General features: G+C 39.1%; 1 protein-coding gene across 3 annotated transcripts in view; it reads right to left on the reverse strand.

The window, feature by feature from the left end:
* Positions 1-656: 656 nt before the first annotated feature.
* ATG4C (autophagy related 4C cysteine peptidase) overlaps positions 657-17,406 on the reverse strand; it is a 91,376-nt gene continuing 74,626 nt past the window's right edge. For 2 of the 3 annotated variants that reach the window (XM_033915229.1, XM_033915227.1), the window contains one exon: positions 657-995. In XM_033915229.1, coding sequence (XP_033771120.1) covers positions 828-995 — 168 coding nt within the window. In that variant the 3' untranslated portion in view covers positions 657-827. Of the gene's footprint in view, positions 996-2,038; positions 2,168-17,406 lie in introns of all 3 variants that reach the window. The other variant, XM_033915228.1, reaches the window with a different exon arrangement.

Raw genomic sequence — 17,406 nt, forward strand, 5'->3', positions numbered from 1 at the left:
TATTTTTGTCGACTTTCATCCAGGGTGAGGGATTTCAATTAGGGGAAGATAGTGGGTAGGGGATGGAATTAAGGGGGGGGGTGTAGATAAGATTGAATTAATTCATATGGAAATTAAATTTGAAAGAATGATTTAAATTTGTATGAAATATTATTGTGATTCTTATTGTATTGAATGTATTTTTGTATTATCCTATTGTACTGATTATTTGATTCTTTCAATAAAAATTGTTATACATAAATAACATAGTAGATGACGGCAGATAAAGACCCGAATGGTCCATCCAATCTGCCCAACCTGATTCAATTTAAATTTTTTAAATTTTTTCTTCTTAGCTATTTCTGGGCAAGAATCCAAAGCTCTACCCGGTTCTGTGCTTGGGTTCCAACTGCCAAAATCTCTGTTAAAACCTACTCCAGCCCATCTAAACCCTCCCAGCCACTGAAGCCCTCTCCAGCCCATCCTCCCCCAAATGGCCATATACAGACGCAGACCGTGCAAGTCTGCCCAGTACTGGCCTTAGTTCAATATTTAATATTATTTTCTGATTATCTGAGATCACAAATGTGGTGATATAATGACCATAATCTGTTTTAGTGCTAATGTGTGTTCTTAGAAGCATAAATGATCTTAAGACATAAGACAAAAGGAAACCATTCAACATTATTTTGGAACTAGCAACTGTGACCTTTATGTGACATTTTTAAGACCCAAAATATTTAAATACAATAAAATATTTAAGAAAAAAACAAAACACTTATGTTGCTGATGTAATAAATGTGAATTTTCTGGATGACAATTGCAAACATTTTTTGTGTAAAATGTCTTTAAAGCAAGACAAAATCTTCTGTGCTGAATCTTTTTAAACTTTTATTTTCATCTGTCAAGGAAAGGTTGCCTGATTCACATACTGGAATGGAAGGACAGTCAAAGTCTTTAGAATGACCTTTCACAAAAGTAAAAAGAGGATATTTTTCCTTGGATGATTTTAGAATCTATAACACAAACAAGAAAAAGAAATGTTTTTAATTACTGCACTGAATTTCTGCCTTTAGTGCTTTATACACTTTAAAGCAGGGCTCTGGACTTGGAAGCAATTTTGGGTGGAGTTGGAATCAGTAAAAATATACCAACTCCAGTTTCAAAATAAACATTATAACATATGGAACATTTTTCATTATATATATGTTTATATACATATCTCAGTCCTGGATCTAAAGTTACAGTCATGTGAAAAAATTAGGACACCCCCACAAATCCTCCCACTTAAAGTGGCTCAAATCACACACAGGTATATCACATCAGGTGCACATGATTAGAACATCGTTACTCAGCATTTTGAAGGAGGTCTGCCCAATTTAAACCTCAGACATTTAGAGCTCCTTTTACTAAGCTGTGCTAGCGGTTTTAGCGCGTGCTAATCACGCTAGCGCACCTTAGTAGAAGGAGCCCTTAGTTAGGTGTGCTCATGACTGCTGTGGTGAGAGTGAACACCATGGTGAAATCAAAAGAGTTGTCTGAGGCCTTATGAAAGAAGATTCTAGCAGCTTATAAGTCTGGTAAGGGATTTAAAAAGATCTCGAAAGAATTTGATATTAGCCTTTCCACGGTCTGGAAAATAGTGTACAAGTGGAGGACTTTCCAAACAACTGCCAACATGCCCAGGTCTGGCCGTCCAAGCAAGTTGACCCCCAGAGCAGACCGCAAGATGCTAAAAGAAGTCTCCAAAAACCCTAAAATGTCATCACGGGACCTACAGCAGGCTCTTGCTAATGTTGATGTGAAAGTGCATGCATCTACAATAAGAAAGAGACTGTACAAATTTAACTTGCATAGTAGGTGTACAAGGAGGAAACCTTTGCTAAGAGAAACATCAAGGCCAGAATGAAGTTTGCCAGAGAGAATGTAGACAAATACCAGGACTTCTGGAATAGTGTTCTATGGACAGATGAGTCTAAAATTGAATTATTTGGACACCAGAAAAGAGGACATGTTTGGAGTACACCAAATACAGCATTCCAGGAAAAGAACCTCATACCAACTGTGAAGCATGGAGGTGGAAGAGTCATGGTTTGGGGATGCTTTTGCTGCAGCAGGACCTGGCCAGCTCACCATCATAGAATCCACCACAAATTCTACTGTGTGCTTGAGGAACACGTGAGACCATCTGTAAGAAAATTAAAGCTGAAGCGGAACTGGACCCTGCAACACAACAATGACCCAAAACATACCAGTAAATACACCAAGGACTGGCTGAAAACTAAGAAATGGAGAGTCCTGGAGTGACTGAGTCAAAGCCCTGATCTTAATCCGATTGAGATGCTGTGGGGTGATTTGGAACAAGCTGAACATGCAAGAAACCCCTCAAACATCTCGCAGAGAAAGAATTCTGCATTGAGGAGTAGGCCAAACTTTTCTCAGATCGATGTCAGACTGGTAGATGGCTACAAGAAACATCTCACTACAGTTTTTTCAGCCAAAGGGAGTAACACTAGCTATTAGGGTATAGAGTTTCCTAATTTATTCCTCAGTTAGAATACACATTTTTGTGGATATCTTTTGTTTCATGAGTAAATCAAGGAAAAGTTTTGTTGTTTACCTGCAATTACATCACTTTCTTTTCCAGAGATAAATAATAATAAAAAAAAGATTTGACATTGATATGTGAACATTTCTTAAGAAAGAACTGAATATTTCATGGGGTGTCCTAATTTTTTCACATGACTGTATATTTATCAATATTTTAGAACCAAAGCCTAACATCAGTAGGAATTGGAGTTGGAATCAAACAATAGAAGAGTCTGAGTCAAAGGTTTGGTAATATTGACACCATAGCCCTGCATTTTTTTTTAAAATATCTTCTTTATATCTTACATTTAGGAAGCATATAGAATATTGGATAACATCTCAATTACAAAAAGAAAACAAATTACATAATAGATACCAATCAAGTCCACTTTAAGGGGGAGAAGCATAACTATCTTTTACAAAAACAGACAATAATAAGGAAAAAACTATCTTTCCATCATAAAGACACAGTATTACCTTTTTTATTCCTCATTTCACCAGTTACTACTAACAGCCCTGCTTTTAAGTCGCACATACTGGTATATATACAACTTTAAAGACAAAAGATATAATATTCCATACTAGCTGATGCCCCGGCGTTGCACGGGTATTTAATTATAGCAATAACACTGTAAATGGATTCAAATAAAGATACTTTATAGTGGTGAATGAAATTATTTTTTTACAGCTTTATAAAAAGTACAATATTCAAATTATAATGTGAAATATTTGACAAAATGAATACAATACAACTAACACAAAACTTGATTATAAACAACATTTTTAGTTTCAACTCCAGGAGCAAGAACATATAAATTCTTGGGTGAACCCACCCTTGAGCAAGCAACATAGAGTTGACCATGGGAAAAACAGGGGGATCTTAAATCCACTCCACAGTATGTAATAGTCTGTCCCTGTGATTTGTTGATTGTGATAGAGAATGCAAGTCTCACTGGAATTTGCAAGCTCTTAAACTGAAAAGGAAGATGTGTTGCAAGTTTCGTTCAAATCGGGCAAGCCATTTTTGCGTTGGCAGCTTTTTACAATTTTTCCATTGACATGAATGGGTGAAATCAGATTTTGTTTGTAGCTCCGCCCACGTGTGCAGGTGGGCCACGAGACCCCCAGAACATATCACCCCAGGTAGTGAGGGATCTGCATACCAAGTTTAGTTCAAATCAGGCAAGCCGTATTTCCGTTGGCAGATTTTTACATTTTTGCCATTGACATGAATGGGTGAAATCTGATTTTCTGTTTGTAGCTCCGCCCACATGTGCAGGAGAGCCGCGAGACCCCCAGAACATATCACCCCAGGTAGTGAGGGATCTGCATACCAAGTTTCGTTCAAATCGGGCAAGCCGTTTTTTTCGTTGGCAGCTTTTTACATTTTTGTCATTGACATGAATGGGTGAAATCTGATTTTCAGGTTGTAGCTCCGCCCACGTGTGCAGGTGGGCCGCGAGACCCCCAGAACATATCACCCCAGGTAGTGAGGGATCTGCATACCAAGTTTCGTTCAAATCGGGCAAGCCGTTTTTTCGTTGGCAGCTTTTTACATTTTTGCCATTGACATGAATGGGTGAAATCTGATTTTCAGGTTGTAGCTCCGCCCATGTGTGCAGGTGGGCCGCGAGACCCCCAGAACATATCACCCCAGGTAGTGAGGGATCTGCATACCAAGTTTCGTTCAAATCAGGCAAGACGTTTTTGCGTTGGCAGCTTTTTACATTTTTTCCATTGACATGAATGGGTGAAATCTGATTTTCTGTTTGTAGCTCCGCCCACGTGTGCAGGTGGGCCGCGAGACCCCCAGAACATATCACCCCAGGTAGTGAGGGATCAGCATACCAAGTTTTGTTCAAATCGGGCAAGCCGTTTTTGCATTGGCAGCTTTTTACATTTTTTCCATTGACATGAATGGGTGAAATCTGATTTTCTGTTTGTAGCTCCGCCCATGTGTGCAGGTGGGCCGCGAGACCCCCAGAACATATCACCCCAGGTAGTGAGGGATCAGCATACCAAGTTTTGTTCAAATCGGGCAAGCCGTTTTTGCATTGGCAGCTTTTTACATTTTTTCCATTGACATGAATGGGTGAAATCTGATTTTCTGTTTGTAGCTCCGCCCACGTGTGCAGATGGGCCGCGAGACCCCCAGAACATATCACCCCAGGTAGTGAGGGATCTGCATACCAAGTTTCGTTCAAATCGGTCAAGCAGTTTTTGTGTGATCGCGGCACATACACACACACATACATACATACACACATACATACCTCCGATTTTATATATATATAGATTATAAATATTTTTCAAATATGTTTATTAAAAGTATAAAACGGTATTTCAAACAAGTCTTACCTCCTTACTATACTTTCTATTGAGGAAACTGATCTACTGTAATTAGTAGCAATCAAGGTATTGTATCTTTAACAGATTCAAACTCTTCAACACATACTGGGGCCCTTTCAGTGCTACAATGTGGTAATTGCAAAGTCTCCGCAGTAACTGCTGGGGCATTCCTAACATCTGCCCATATACATAACACATGGCAAAAGATTTTCTTCCACTAAGTGCATTGACAGCACAGATTACTTAATGCCACCTCAATAGGGAGCAATAAGTGTATTCACATTATCTGCCATGGTAACAGTTGATGTATGGTAAGTTAATATGCACCAACTACAAGGTACAGTCCCTACCCATTCCCCGCTAGGCAATTAGCACGTGTGTATGCATGAAATAAATGACATCCCAGCATAACTTATTAGCTTAAGTGGGCATTTATTCTTTCTTGCACCTAAGGAAATAAAAACAAAATGCACCATAGTTTTCACAAGATAAACACTTTTTAGAGAGTTTTCTAGACTTCAGGCCTTAAGTAAGATGCAGAACGCCACAGTATTAAGTAAACCACCTACTATCTTCGGTACCTGTATAAGGAAATAAATCCCTTTTCACAGTTAAAATAGCAAGACAAGATATTTTATAGAGCAGGAATTCTATAACAGAAACTGGATCTACTAAGAATTTTAAAAGGTTATACTTGAAGGTAAAATTTATTTTGCTCTTAACAGAAAGAGTAGGATTGTCAGCTATTGACAATCTCATTCAGAGATCAGGGTGGCTATGATGGTAGTTTGAGAAATACCTCTGTTCTAAAGTGCACCCAATGGGAAATACTCTGGTCCAATTCAAATCCAAAAATTGTAGTGTGGTTAAATTTCCATAGAACATGACAGAAGATAAAGGCCAAATGGCTCATCAAATCTGCCCATCTCCTCCTCTCCCTAAGAGATTGCATGTGCCTGTCTCAGACACAGTCTTGTCTCCACCACTTCTACAAGAAGTCTATTCCATGCATCTACCACCCTTGCTGTAAAAAAAGTATTTCCTTAGATTACTCTTAACCTCATTCTATGCCCTCTCACTCTGGAGTCTCCTTTCAAGTGAGAGACTCACATCATGCGTATTTATGTCATGTAGATATTTAAACATCTTTATCTCCCCTCTCCTGCCTTTCCTCCAAAGCAGGGGTAGGCAATTCCGGTCCTCGAGAGCCAGAGCCAGGTCAGGTTTTCAGGATATCCACAATGAATATGTAAGAGATGGTTTTGCATGCACGGTCTCCTTGAAATACAAATCTATCTCATGCATATTTATTGTGGATATCCTGAAAACCTGACCTGGCTCCAGCTCTCGAGGACCGGAATTGCCTACCCCTGTTCCAAAGCATACATATAGAGATTTTTAGGTCTGTCCCCATATACCTGACGTAACCACTGATCATTTTAGTTGCCTTCCTCTGGACCAACTCCATCCTTTTTTATTACATTACATTAATGATTTTTATTCCGCCATTGCCTTGCAGTTCAAGGTGGATAACAGAAGAGGATTTCTGGACATGTCCAGAGGTGTATCTCCAGAATTTATACAATATTCTAAATGAGGTCTCACCAGTCTTATCCATTGGCATCAATACCTCCTTTTTCTTTCTGGCCATTCATGGTCGACCTTATGATGACATTGGAACACATTTTGCATTCCAATGCCAGTTTTTGGTGTTTTTACCAATTTTTTCCCCTTTTTTTTAAAAAAAGAATTTTAAAAGACACTCATTTTTAAGGCATTTTTGGCCTGCTTTTCTTTTTTTTTCAGTAAGCATATTTTAAAGTTCCTAATAGAGTTTGTAACCCCCATCAGTGAAGGTATATATCCCAGAGGTCTTTGCTGGCTACTGACTGCTGGAGTTAAACACCATGGGCTCCTTTTACGAAGCCGCGTTAGCGGTTTAACGCGCGTAATAGCACACGCTAATTTGCTGGCCGCGTTAGCCGCTACCGCCTCCTCTTGAGCAGGCGGTAGTTTTTCAGCTAGCGCGGGGGTTACCACGCGCTAAAAAGGTGCATGCGATAAAGCCGCTAACGTGGCTTCATAAAAGGAGCCCTATGTCAACTGATGGGTTAAATGAAACCACGGACTGGATGAAGCAGGCAGAAGAGTCATCTGGTTCACAATTGTTAGGCCGAATGAAGTCCTTTTTTCAAAAAAAATTTTATGGGAGGTCCTCTAGCACACGTGAGTTCCTTATTTCTGAGAGAGAACTGAACGCCGCTGCCATTTTGGCACTATGGCGGCTGTTATTAGATAGTTCAGCAAATTTTCCAGAGTTTGGTAAGCAGAATATTTAATTAAAGATTTTAACATGTTAAATGATGATATGATAAGTCAGAGGTAGGGAACTCTGGTCCTCGAGAGCCGTATTCCAGTTGGGTTTTCAGGATTTCCCCAATGAATATGCATTGAAAGCAGTGCATGCAAATAGATCTCATGCATATTCATTGGGGAAATCCTGAAAACCCAACTGGAATACGGCTCTTGAGGACCGGAGTTCCCTACCCCTGTGATAAGTGTAGAGACACTCTTTAATGGTAGTTTCTTTTTTTTCACTCTGAGTTTCTTTTTTCTTTTCAGTACTCCCACCCTTGATAAAGAAATTCGAAACGCATCAGCTAAGGGAGTTACTTGAAGAAATCAAAAAAAGCTAAGTAACATAAGTTTAATAAGAATTCAATAAATAATAAGTAATAACAGAAATATCAGAAAATATAATGCCATTGGGACTAATGAGGATTAGGTCCATAGCAAGTCAGATTACTTGCATGGAGGTCTGAAGATCCCGTAGGCATGTCAATAAGTTAATTTTGAAATCCTGCAATCACAAGGAAAATATGGGAATAACCGATGTAGGAATATTGGTTCATAGACAACTCGGCAAAAGACAAAGGCGCGCACCGACAACTGAGCGCAAGATGGAGGCGCGCGCCGAAGAAAATTATAGTTTTTAGGGGCTCCGACGGGGGTTTTTGTTGGGGAGCCCCCAGTTTACTTAATAGAGATCGCGCCAGCGTTGTGGGGGCGTTGTGGGGGGTTGTAACCCTCCACATTTTACTGTAAACTTAACTTTTTCCCTAAAAACAGGGAAAAAGTGAAGTTTTCAGTAAAATGTGGGGGGTTACAACCCCCCACAACGCCCCCACAACGCGGCACAATCTCTATTAAGTAAAGAGGGGGGGTTCCCCCCCACACCCCCCACACCCCCGGAGCCATAAAAACAGTAATTTTGTGCGGCGCGCACCTCCGCGCTCAATTGTCTGCGCGCGCCTTTGTCCCGGCGCGCTTTTGACCTGACACCGGAATATTAGCTGCACATTATGCTGCAGGCACTAACAAATATAAGTCTGCTGACTTCCTTTATTCTTATGAGCACTGATTAAGCATCCCGATGTTAGTTTAGTCTTTGTTTTTACAGTTATGCTGAGCTAAAGCATGCTTTGTAAGAGTGTGTGATTTTGACATTTTACAAATTGGTATGTATACTAGTGGTCAAAATTGTGGAAACACTTCCGACTTTTTCAATGTGCTGTAAATGGGTTACTTAAAAGTTATGGATCATTAATTGCAACAGGATCCCTGGATTCTCTTCCTTCACAGCATATAATAAATTATAGTCTAGTTAAGGGAGAACTTACACTGACAAGATACTAGACAGAGTAATGAAATAATGTACATGCAGACAATTATTCAAATTCTTGGAAAAAAAAAAATTCAAACTTTGGAGTTTCATGTTGCAAACAGCAAAGTTTACTTTAAAAAAAGACTAACTTATAATCATGTAGAAATAAACTCTTGTAATTGTAATTAATGCAAGCTTGTTTTTCCTCGGATTATATTTAAGTCAATTTGTAGAGAAAACCAATACCACAAAATTCTACACAGATAATAGGTTATTTGCTGACCACAAATTCAAGTCAATATTTAAAATTCATTATTGCTTGGGGAAAAGACCGTATAGAAAATACAGAAAGCTCTTACAACGGAAGCTAAATGGTGGTTATGTAAATATTAAAAGGAAAAAAAGGACCTCAAAGCTTAGAATTATTCTGTTATGACAGTCTATAGCTATTGGCTCATGTGTTTCCTTTCCCTTGTCTATAAACCTCCAGTTTTAGCAATTTATACACTTTCTACAAGTCTAATGTTTTGAATTGAAAGCATCTTTAAAGAATGAGCCACCATGTTTGTTTGGCAATCCTAATAACCGACATTTTGTTAGCACCCTTTGATTTATTTATATTACATATCTATAGTCCGTCTAAAACGTAGGTGGATTAAACAATATACATGATACCATCAGGGCTGTGGAGTCAGTAGATAAATGTTCCGACTCAGACTCCTCAGTTTTTTGTACTTCTGATTCTGACTCCTACTCCAGGTACCCGAAATTTCCTCCGACTCCGACTCCTCGACTCCGACTCCACAGCACTTGTTAATTTTCAGATCGTTAAAATGGAATGTCAAGTTGAGAGAAATGAGCATTTTCGACACCACCTTCTTTTTGCTTTTAATCAAGGTTCTAAGGCCGCAGAAGCTGCTCGCAACATTTGTGCTGTGTATATTGTGGGTGCTATAGCTGAAAGAATCGCTCGTGATTGGTATGCCAAGTTCAAAAATGGAGTCGGTAGATAAATTTAATTTAATTTAATTCTTATATACCGCTAATAACCGTGAGGTTTCTAAGCGGTTTACAAAAATGATGCATTAAAGATACAATAAATAAAAACTAAATAAATAAGATAGGTTCCGACTCCTCAGTTTTTTGTACTTCTGACTCCGACTCCAGGTACCCGAAATTTCCTCTGACTCCGACTCCACAGCCCTGGATACCATAATAAAAGATGATTTGATATAGCTTTCTTGAAGAGGTTTTGAGAAGATGTCATTAGAAAACTGAAAAAAAATCTTTATAGAGCTAGTCACTGAAGCAGATTAGAGAAATCTTGACCATCAATGGACTTTGTTTGGCAGACTGGAGATAACACAAGTTTGAGATAAGTGTTTTTGAAAATCTTTGGACATTAGTTTATAAAGTTATTTCTTCAAGGTTTTCTTTTTTTTTTTTTTTTTTTAAATCGTATTTTTATTAACAGTGAAAATACACCGCCCAACAGCCTATGATTGTTTTGCAGCATAACAGGTTTCAGAAGTGCACCTGGGTGTTCTGAGGTTTTTCCTCCTATTTTTGGTGTGTCAAATTACCCATTTATGTGAAGTAGTTCCTGTTTGAAAGTTGCCCATTTTCCCTGTACAGAAAAATACACAGAGATAGATTTTTTTGAGTTTGTGTAGCTGCCGCCATCATCACCCCTTCCCTCTAGGTCAGGGGTGTCAAAATCCTTCCTCGAGGGCCACAATCCAGTCGGGTTTTCAGGATTTCCCCAATGAATATGCATGAGATCTATTTGCATACACTGCTTTCATTGTATGCTAATAGATCTCATGCCTATTCATTGTGGAAATCCTGAAAACCCAACTGGATTGCGGCCCTCGAGAAGGGACTTTGACACCCCTGCTCTAGGTGATTTCCTAGTTTGCCTAAAGGTTGACCCAGCCCTGTGAATGAATCACTAGATGATACAGTAACATAGTAAATGACGGCAAATACAGACCTGAATGGTCCATCCCAGGTACCCCAACAGTCATTCAACCAACAATTAAATAATTATTCATTTTACTTGCTAGGTTCCCCTTTGTCTACTCCTCTCCCTGAGATAGGCAAGGCCTGTAGTCAGACGATATGAACGTAGTATAAGATATGCATACTTGCTTCTGATCTATCTTGCCGCATACGGATACAGGCTGTAAAAGTCCATCCAGCATCAGCTACACCGCCCCACTGCTGAAGTCGCCATCAAAGCTAACTTCAGCCTGTCCTGATCCATCTTGCCAAATACTAGACACAGACCGTACAAGTCTGTCCAGCATCAGCTTCGCTTCCTCTCCCCACTGCTGGGGATCCGATTATATTTTTGAACTCAGTCACTGTTTTTTGACTCCACCACCTCTACAAGGAAGGCATTCTAGATATCTACCACCTGACCTGAAGATGGGGAGGGTAGTAAAAGGACTGCTCAGGGCAGACAAGGCCATAGCCGGCATATTAAATGAATTCCACATTTAAACCTCTACTGAAGGTATTAGGCCACTGCATGTATCAGAAACATTCAAGGAGGGCGACAATTTAGGAAGCAAATCACAGTGAACCAGGAAGATTGTAGTAGAACAAAATGAAACTAAATACTAACAAATCACTGGAATTTGACACACACACCTTAGAGCAATGGTCCCCAACCCTGTCCTGGAGGGCTACCAGGCCAATCGGGATTTCAGAATAGCCCTAATGAATATGCATGGAGCAGATTTGTATGCCTCTCACTTCCATTATATGCATATTCATTAGGGTTAGTCTGAAAACCCGATTGGCCTGGTGGTCCTCCAGGACAGGGTTGAGGACCACTGCCTTAGAGTACTAAAAACTAAAACTGAAGATTTACTACTAGCAAATTTGTATTTTTTTTTTTCATTCAAATCTGTACCTGAGGACTGGAGAGCAGCTAATCCAAAACTTGTTTCAAAAAAATACTCCTGATGCTCCAGGAAATTACAGACTAGTGAGCCCGAGTCTGTGCCAGATAAATGGTAGAAGCTATTCCATGGAATTACTGACCATTTGCCAACTGATGGAGCAAAGCCAACATGGATTTAGCAAAGAAGTCTTGCCTGACAAATCTGTTACTTTCATACGGAGTTAATAAACATGTGAATAAGGGTGAGGTGGTGTATAGAATGTATCCGAGTTTTCAGAAATCATCTGACAAAATCCTTCACAAAAAAACTTGTCAGAAAATTTAAAAATAACAGGATAGGAATCAATGTAAATCTTAATTTTTGGCATGAAAGATTCAAATGACCTAGATTTGATACTTCTGATTGGAAGAGGATCTCATATGATTTGGAAATTCAGTTTTGATTGATGCTTTACTCTTAAGCTACAATGAATAGCCTGTTATATTAAAACTATATAATAGAGATAAAGGCACAACAATTACTCTTAAGCTATGCATTATTCAGTAATAGCAAATTTTGCCTTGAAGAAGATCTCGGTACCTATCTCACCATATTTCATTACGTATCTTTGCATGTACTGCTTTATTTAATATGTTTAAAAACTATAAACATTGAAGAACTTTGCTTTGCAGAAACGACTGAAATATAGTTTGCCATTTTTGAATTCACGAAGTCTCCTAAAGAAGACTATTAAGCAGTGAAACAATGGACCATGTTGGAGGATTCAGTGAACAACTGAGATTTCTGTTAACTAGCATGGTTTAAGTGATGGCATTTGTGATTCTCCATATAAATTTATACTTTTCGATATATGTTGACTGGATGGATCTTCTTAACAGTGCTAATTAAGTACTTCTACAAGTATTTCATAAATTATTGGGATTAACTATAGCTGGTATGGCAAACCTTTTGCACCACTTTACATTGTATGAAAAGATATTCTTGTGTGCAATGAAATGTGCTGATTTTTTAATTCATCATCAGGTATGGAAAAACACCTAGTTGAGCAAAAATGTTATATTTAATTTAAAAATTGAATGCTAATTTAAATGTGAAATTTCCTAATTCTTTTCTCCTTTCTACACGGATTTCAGCAAAGCCTTTCATACTGTATCTCATAGGAGGTTTATGAATAATCTGAGCAACTGAGGATGGGTTCCAATGTGTTGAATTGGGTTAGAGATTGTTTGGATCGACAGAAAATAGCGGGAGGGTGGTAAATGGAATTCAAAAGGATGAAAAAGGTGAGTTGTGAAAAACCACTGGGATTAGTTCTAGGACTAATCCTTTTCCATCTATTTGTGAGCAATACTGCCAAAAGCTGTTGTGGATGATACAAAGATTTGCAACAGAATGGACACCTCAGATGGGGTGAACATGAGAAGTGATCTACAAAAAGAATGAATCATTGCTTGGCAGTTAAAACTTTAATGTGAAGAAATGCAAAGTGTTGCATTTTGGGTGTAGAATCCAGAAACATGAAGGCAGATAAAGGTCAAATGGCCCATCCAGTCTGCCCATCCGTAGCATCCACTCTCTCCTCCTCTCCCTAAGAGATCCTACAGGCCTGTTCCATGCTTTCTTGAATTCAGACACAGTCTTTGTCTCTACCGAGAGAGAGACTGTCGGCTCCGGGCGGCTTTCCCACAGAGGAGAGAATCCTGCATTCACCATGGGCCTCATCTGGGGCAGCATCCTTGTAACGGCTGGGGCACAGGCAGTGTGTCTGGTAGGGAATGCATGGATGGGAGAACATCTCAGGGGAGGAGACATAGGCATCCTGGGACTGTCGGCCAAGTCTCTTCCCTGAAGAAGCCCTTTCTGGAAACGTCAATCGCTCCTCCTAAACTTACTTGCTCCACTTCATCACTGACGCTGAAACCGTGGATTGAAGACAAAGTTTTATTTTATTTTTCTTTCCAGCTTATGATTTATCTTTAATCTTATCTATTGTTTTGCCTTTTGTCTTTGTTTTGTTCTATTTCTATCATTTAAATTTCTCCAGAATTCTACTGTTCAACGGCTCCCCCTTCTGCTTCTATTCCTTTCTCTCCTCTCTTCTACCTTCCAAAGTATTTAGATCAATGCTGTCTTGTTAAAATGTTTATTTTATTTTTATTTTTCCTCTAACTCTACTTTTCACTTCTCTATTACCCTCCAGGTACTTTAGTTAGATTGTGAGCCTTTGGGACAGTAAGGGAATTTTTCAAGTACCTTTCTTATTTCTAATCTTAATGTATATTTTCTGTAAACCGCTTAGAACCTAACGGATGTAGCGGTATATAAGAAATAAATTACATTACATTACATATCTACCACTCTTTCAGTAAAAAAGTATTTCCTTAGATTACTTCTGAGCGTTATCACCTCTTAACCTCATTCTATGCCTTCTCACTCTGGAGTTTGTTTCTAGAGTCTTTTAATTGAAAGGAAACTAGAAGTTTGAGGATATGGACTGTTGAGTGTAAGGCAATCTGAGCTTTCCACGATGAGGCCTTGATCAACCAGTCGTCTAAATATGGAAATACATGAAATCCCTATGTGCAAACGACTGCTGCCACTACCACCAGGTACTTTGTGAAGACATGAGCAGCAGAGTCTATACCGAATGACAAGACTTTGTATTGGAAATGCCAAGATCCTATGCTTAACCGCCTTGCATTAGCCAAGAATGGAAGAATTTTTGTATGGTAGGCCTACTTCCAATGAAGAATAGAGGTATTTGGAAGAACTGAAATGAAAAAAACCACTAAACAAACAAAACAGGACTGCAGTGGTTTAGTGGCTTTTCCTTTTGACTGTTGCCCAAGAATTATTTTCAAGAACAATGAATGTGTCTCATTTACGGCCATCAGCACTCTGTACTGCAATCAGTCCTCCTTTCATTTTGATACTAAGATTAAGAGCAACCAAGGAGGTCACAGGTCATTTTGATATTAGGATTAAAAGTGGCCATGGAAGTTGCAGGGATCTCAAGAAAGCAGGTGCAAAGTCCATATGGGAAAGTATTCACAGACGTTAAAAATGAATACTTTCCCTTACCTGCTGCTTTTCAGCATGACTACCTTTGGCTGCATAGGGGGTGGGGGAACACAGAGGAATAGAGATTTTTCAAATGGGAAGCTAATCATGTCAATCATTATTAGCACAGTTAGATGGCTGCTGACAAGTCTCCTGCCCTGATTATCAGATGCAAAATGGAAAAGAACAAATTAAAGCCTTTCTTTCCTGACGTGTCTAATCAGATATTATGGCATATTAACCATAAAATAATGTTCAGTTATTTTGCTGCAATAATAAATTAAATGGACAAATTGAAACCTACTTGCTTCCTTTTTCACTGTATAATTTTTGAGAGCCGACAAACAGGAGGACTGCCTACACAGAAGAATAAGTAGCATCCTGGCCCCTTCTCGTTCGAGTTACAGAAAACTTTCTAATACAATCAGCCCACCCCCACCCCCCCCAAAAAAAAATAAGTTAACAGATAACCCCCAATCCTCCCTCACCCTTCAGTATTTGAGCAACAGTGGTAGTAATAGTACATTCAAATGCCAGAACTTCATTTTATCTTAGTGCTAGGCCTTACCAATCTAGAAACAATTCTTGGATTCTTCTTTCAAGAAACTCGACCAAAGTCGGTCTAATGTTGCTTCAATATCATAGTAACAAAATAGATAATAGCAGAAAATGGTCAGGATAACAGCAAGTCACTGCAAAGCATGGCTTTTTAAACAGGACCATCAATGCCATAGTAAGGGGGAGGGGGGATACGGTCTGCCCCGGTCACCGTTTTGTAAGGGTGCAGCAGTCCTCTTCCTCTCTGAACCCCCCCACCACCACCACTCCACACCCCTTGCCTTCCCCTAGACCTTTTTTTACTTCCCTGGCGTGAGGTTGCTGCCTGCATTGGCATTGGCGCTCCGACATCAATTCCAGGACCAGCACCTAGGAAGTGATGTCAAAGTGTGAGCCAACATTGACGTAGGCATGCTGCTCACGCTGGAGAAATTTTTAAAAGTATGGCAGGTGGGTGAGGGAGGGGTGCCACCGCCCCCCAGTACCGCTTACCCTTACTACGCCACCGAGGACCATTATTTGTCTTCTGCATTCATCTCTCATTCCTATCCCATTTTGCTTTTGCTACAAACTAATCTGGGGAATGGCCCCCAACTATCTTCTACCTCACTTCGAATTCTACTCCTCCACTAGGTCCACCAGAAACCGCAACCTCTTTGCATACCTGAAAATCGCAGGCTGCAGATAGCGAACCTTCCTGGACAGAACATTCAAGTTTCAAGCTGGTAGGCAGCAAACTTGGCTAGGCTACTTCATTGATGTCGCTAGGTTGACTCACGTGGCCTTCCGGAAAGAATTAAAGACCACTTTGTTTAAGAAATTCATGCCCTAGCCAGTCTTTCTCCGCTCCCCCCCCCCGATCAAAGCTACCACACATCATCCTGAATTATTTTTTCCTCATTATAGGTACCCTATATTCTCCGACTGTTATAATGTCCTCTTCACAATTGTACCCAGCTACTCGCTGGTTTCCGACCATTTTCAATGTTACCTGTAAAAAGTTAATTTTATACCATAACCTATGTATATTTTTCTTCTAACCAATTTGCACCATGTAATCACTGACTGCTCACTGACCTCTTCTCTATTTATACACTGTAATTCGCTGACTATACAGCTATTCTTCATTGTGAACCGCCTAGAAGTTGCAAGATTATGGCGGTATAGAAAAATAAAGTTTTTGGAGTTTTTTTAATATTCTTTATTCATTTTCAAGATTACATTAAGTGTTAAATATATTCATTCAGATTAACATTAACTACATCACTTACAAACAATCATTGATATATTACATAAAAACATATCCCTTCCCTTTTCCCACCCCACCCACCCTTATATTCCATTATCATATAAAACATGTAATAATAAAATTCCCCCCTCCCTACCCCTTAAATCGATAAGTATAAGGGAAACAATTTCAAATTAATCTTTACAATACTTTGTTAATGGTTTCCACACATCCTGAAACTTCTTAAAGTATCCCCGTTGCAATGCAATAAACCTTTCCATTTTATAAATATGGCATAAAGAATTCCACCAGAAGTTATAATTTAATCTCCTCCAATCCTTCCAATTATATGTAATTTGCTGAATGGCAACACCGGTCATTATAAGTAGTAATTTATTATTATTCGCAGAAATCTGACTCTTTGCTCTCATTTCCATACCAAATATCACAGTATCATAGGATAATGCCACTGGGTTATTTAATAGTTATTATTATTATTATTATATCTAGCTACAGAGTTCTGTACTAGCTTGTTCAATACTAGCGTAGCCATCTTCCTAGGTCCCCTGGAGTGCGGAATTCCTCACCTTCTAGGGACACATATAGATTTCTGCACTGTGTGTTGTGCAGAATTCAGTGCAGACACGGGTAGTAGAGGAGATGTATTTATTAATCTCTCCTTCCCATTTTTGCCTAATGTATCATGTACATCAATGCGTAAATGCTTCCCTTTTTCTTAGTTTAGATATGTTTTTAATTTTTAAATATTATATATATATATATATATATTTCATATTATTGTAAACCGTTTAAACACCTGTATGATAAACGGCATATCAAAAATAAAGAAACGTGAACGTGAACCGTTGTACAGCAGGTCACTTCCTCCTCCTGTGCCGGCTTAGACCCAAATGTTTATATGACCCTCTCTCTTGCACTCGCAAAATTCCACCAGGAGTAATACCCTGCCAGACAGATGGATAAACAAGTGCCTGTATTCCTGTTAGGTCTAGTTATAGCTATCACTGTCCTTGCAGCTCACTAGACATAGGTGCTAATTAATTTTT

Source organism: Geotrypetes seraphini, chromosome 12, assembly GCF_902459505.1.
Source record: "Geotrypetes seraphini chromosome 12, aGeoSer1.1, whole genome shotgun sequence".
Classification (NCBI taxonomy): domain Eukaryota; kingdom Metazoa; phylum Chordata; class Amphibia; order Gymnophiona; family Dermophiidae; genus Geotrypetes; species Geotrypetes seraphini.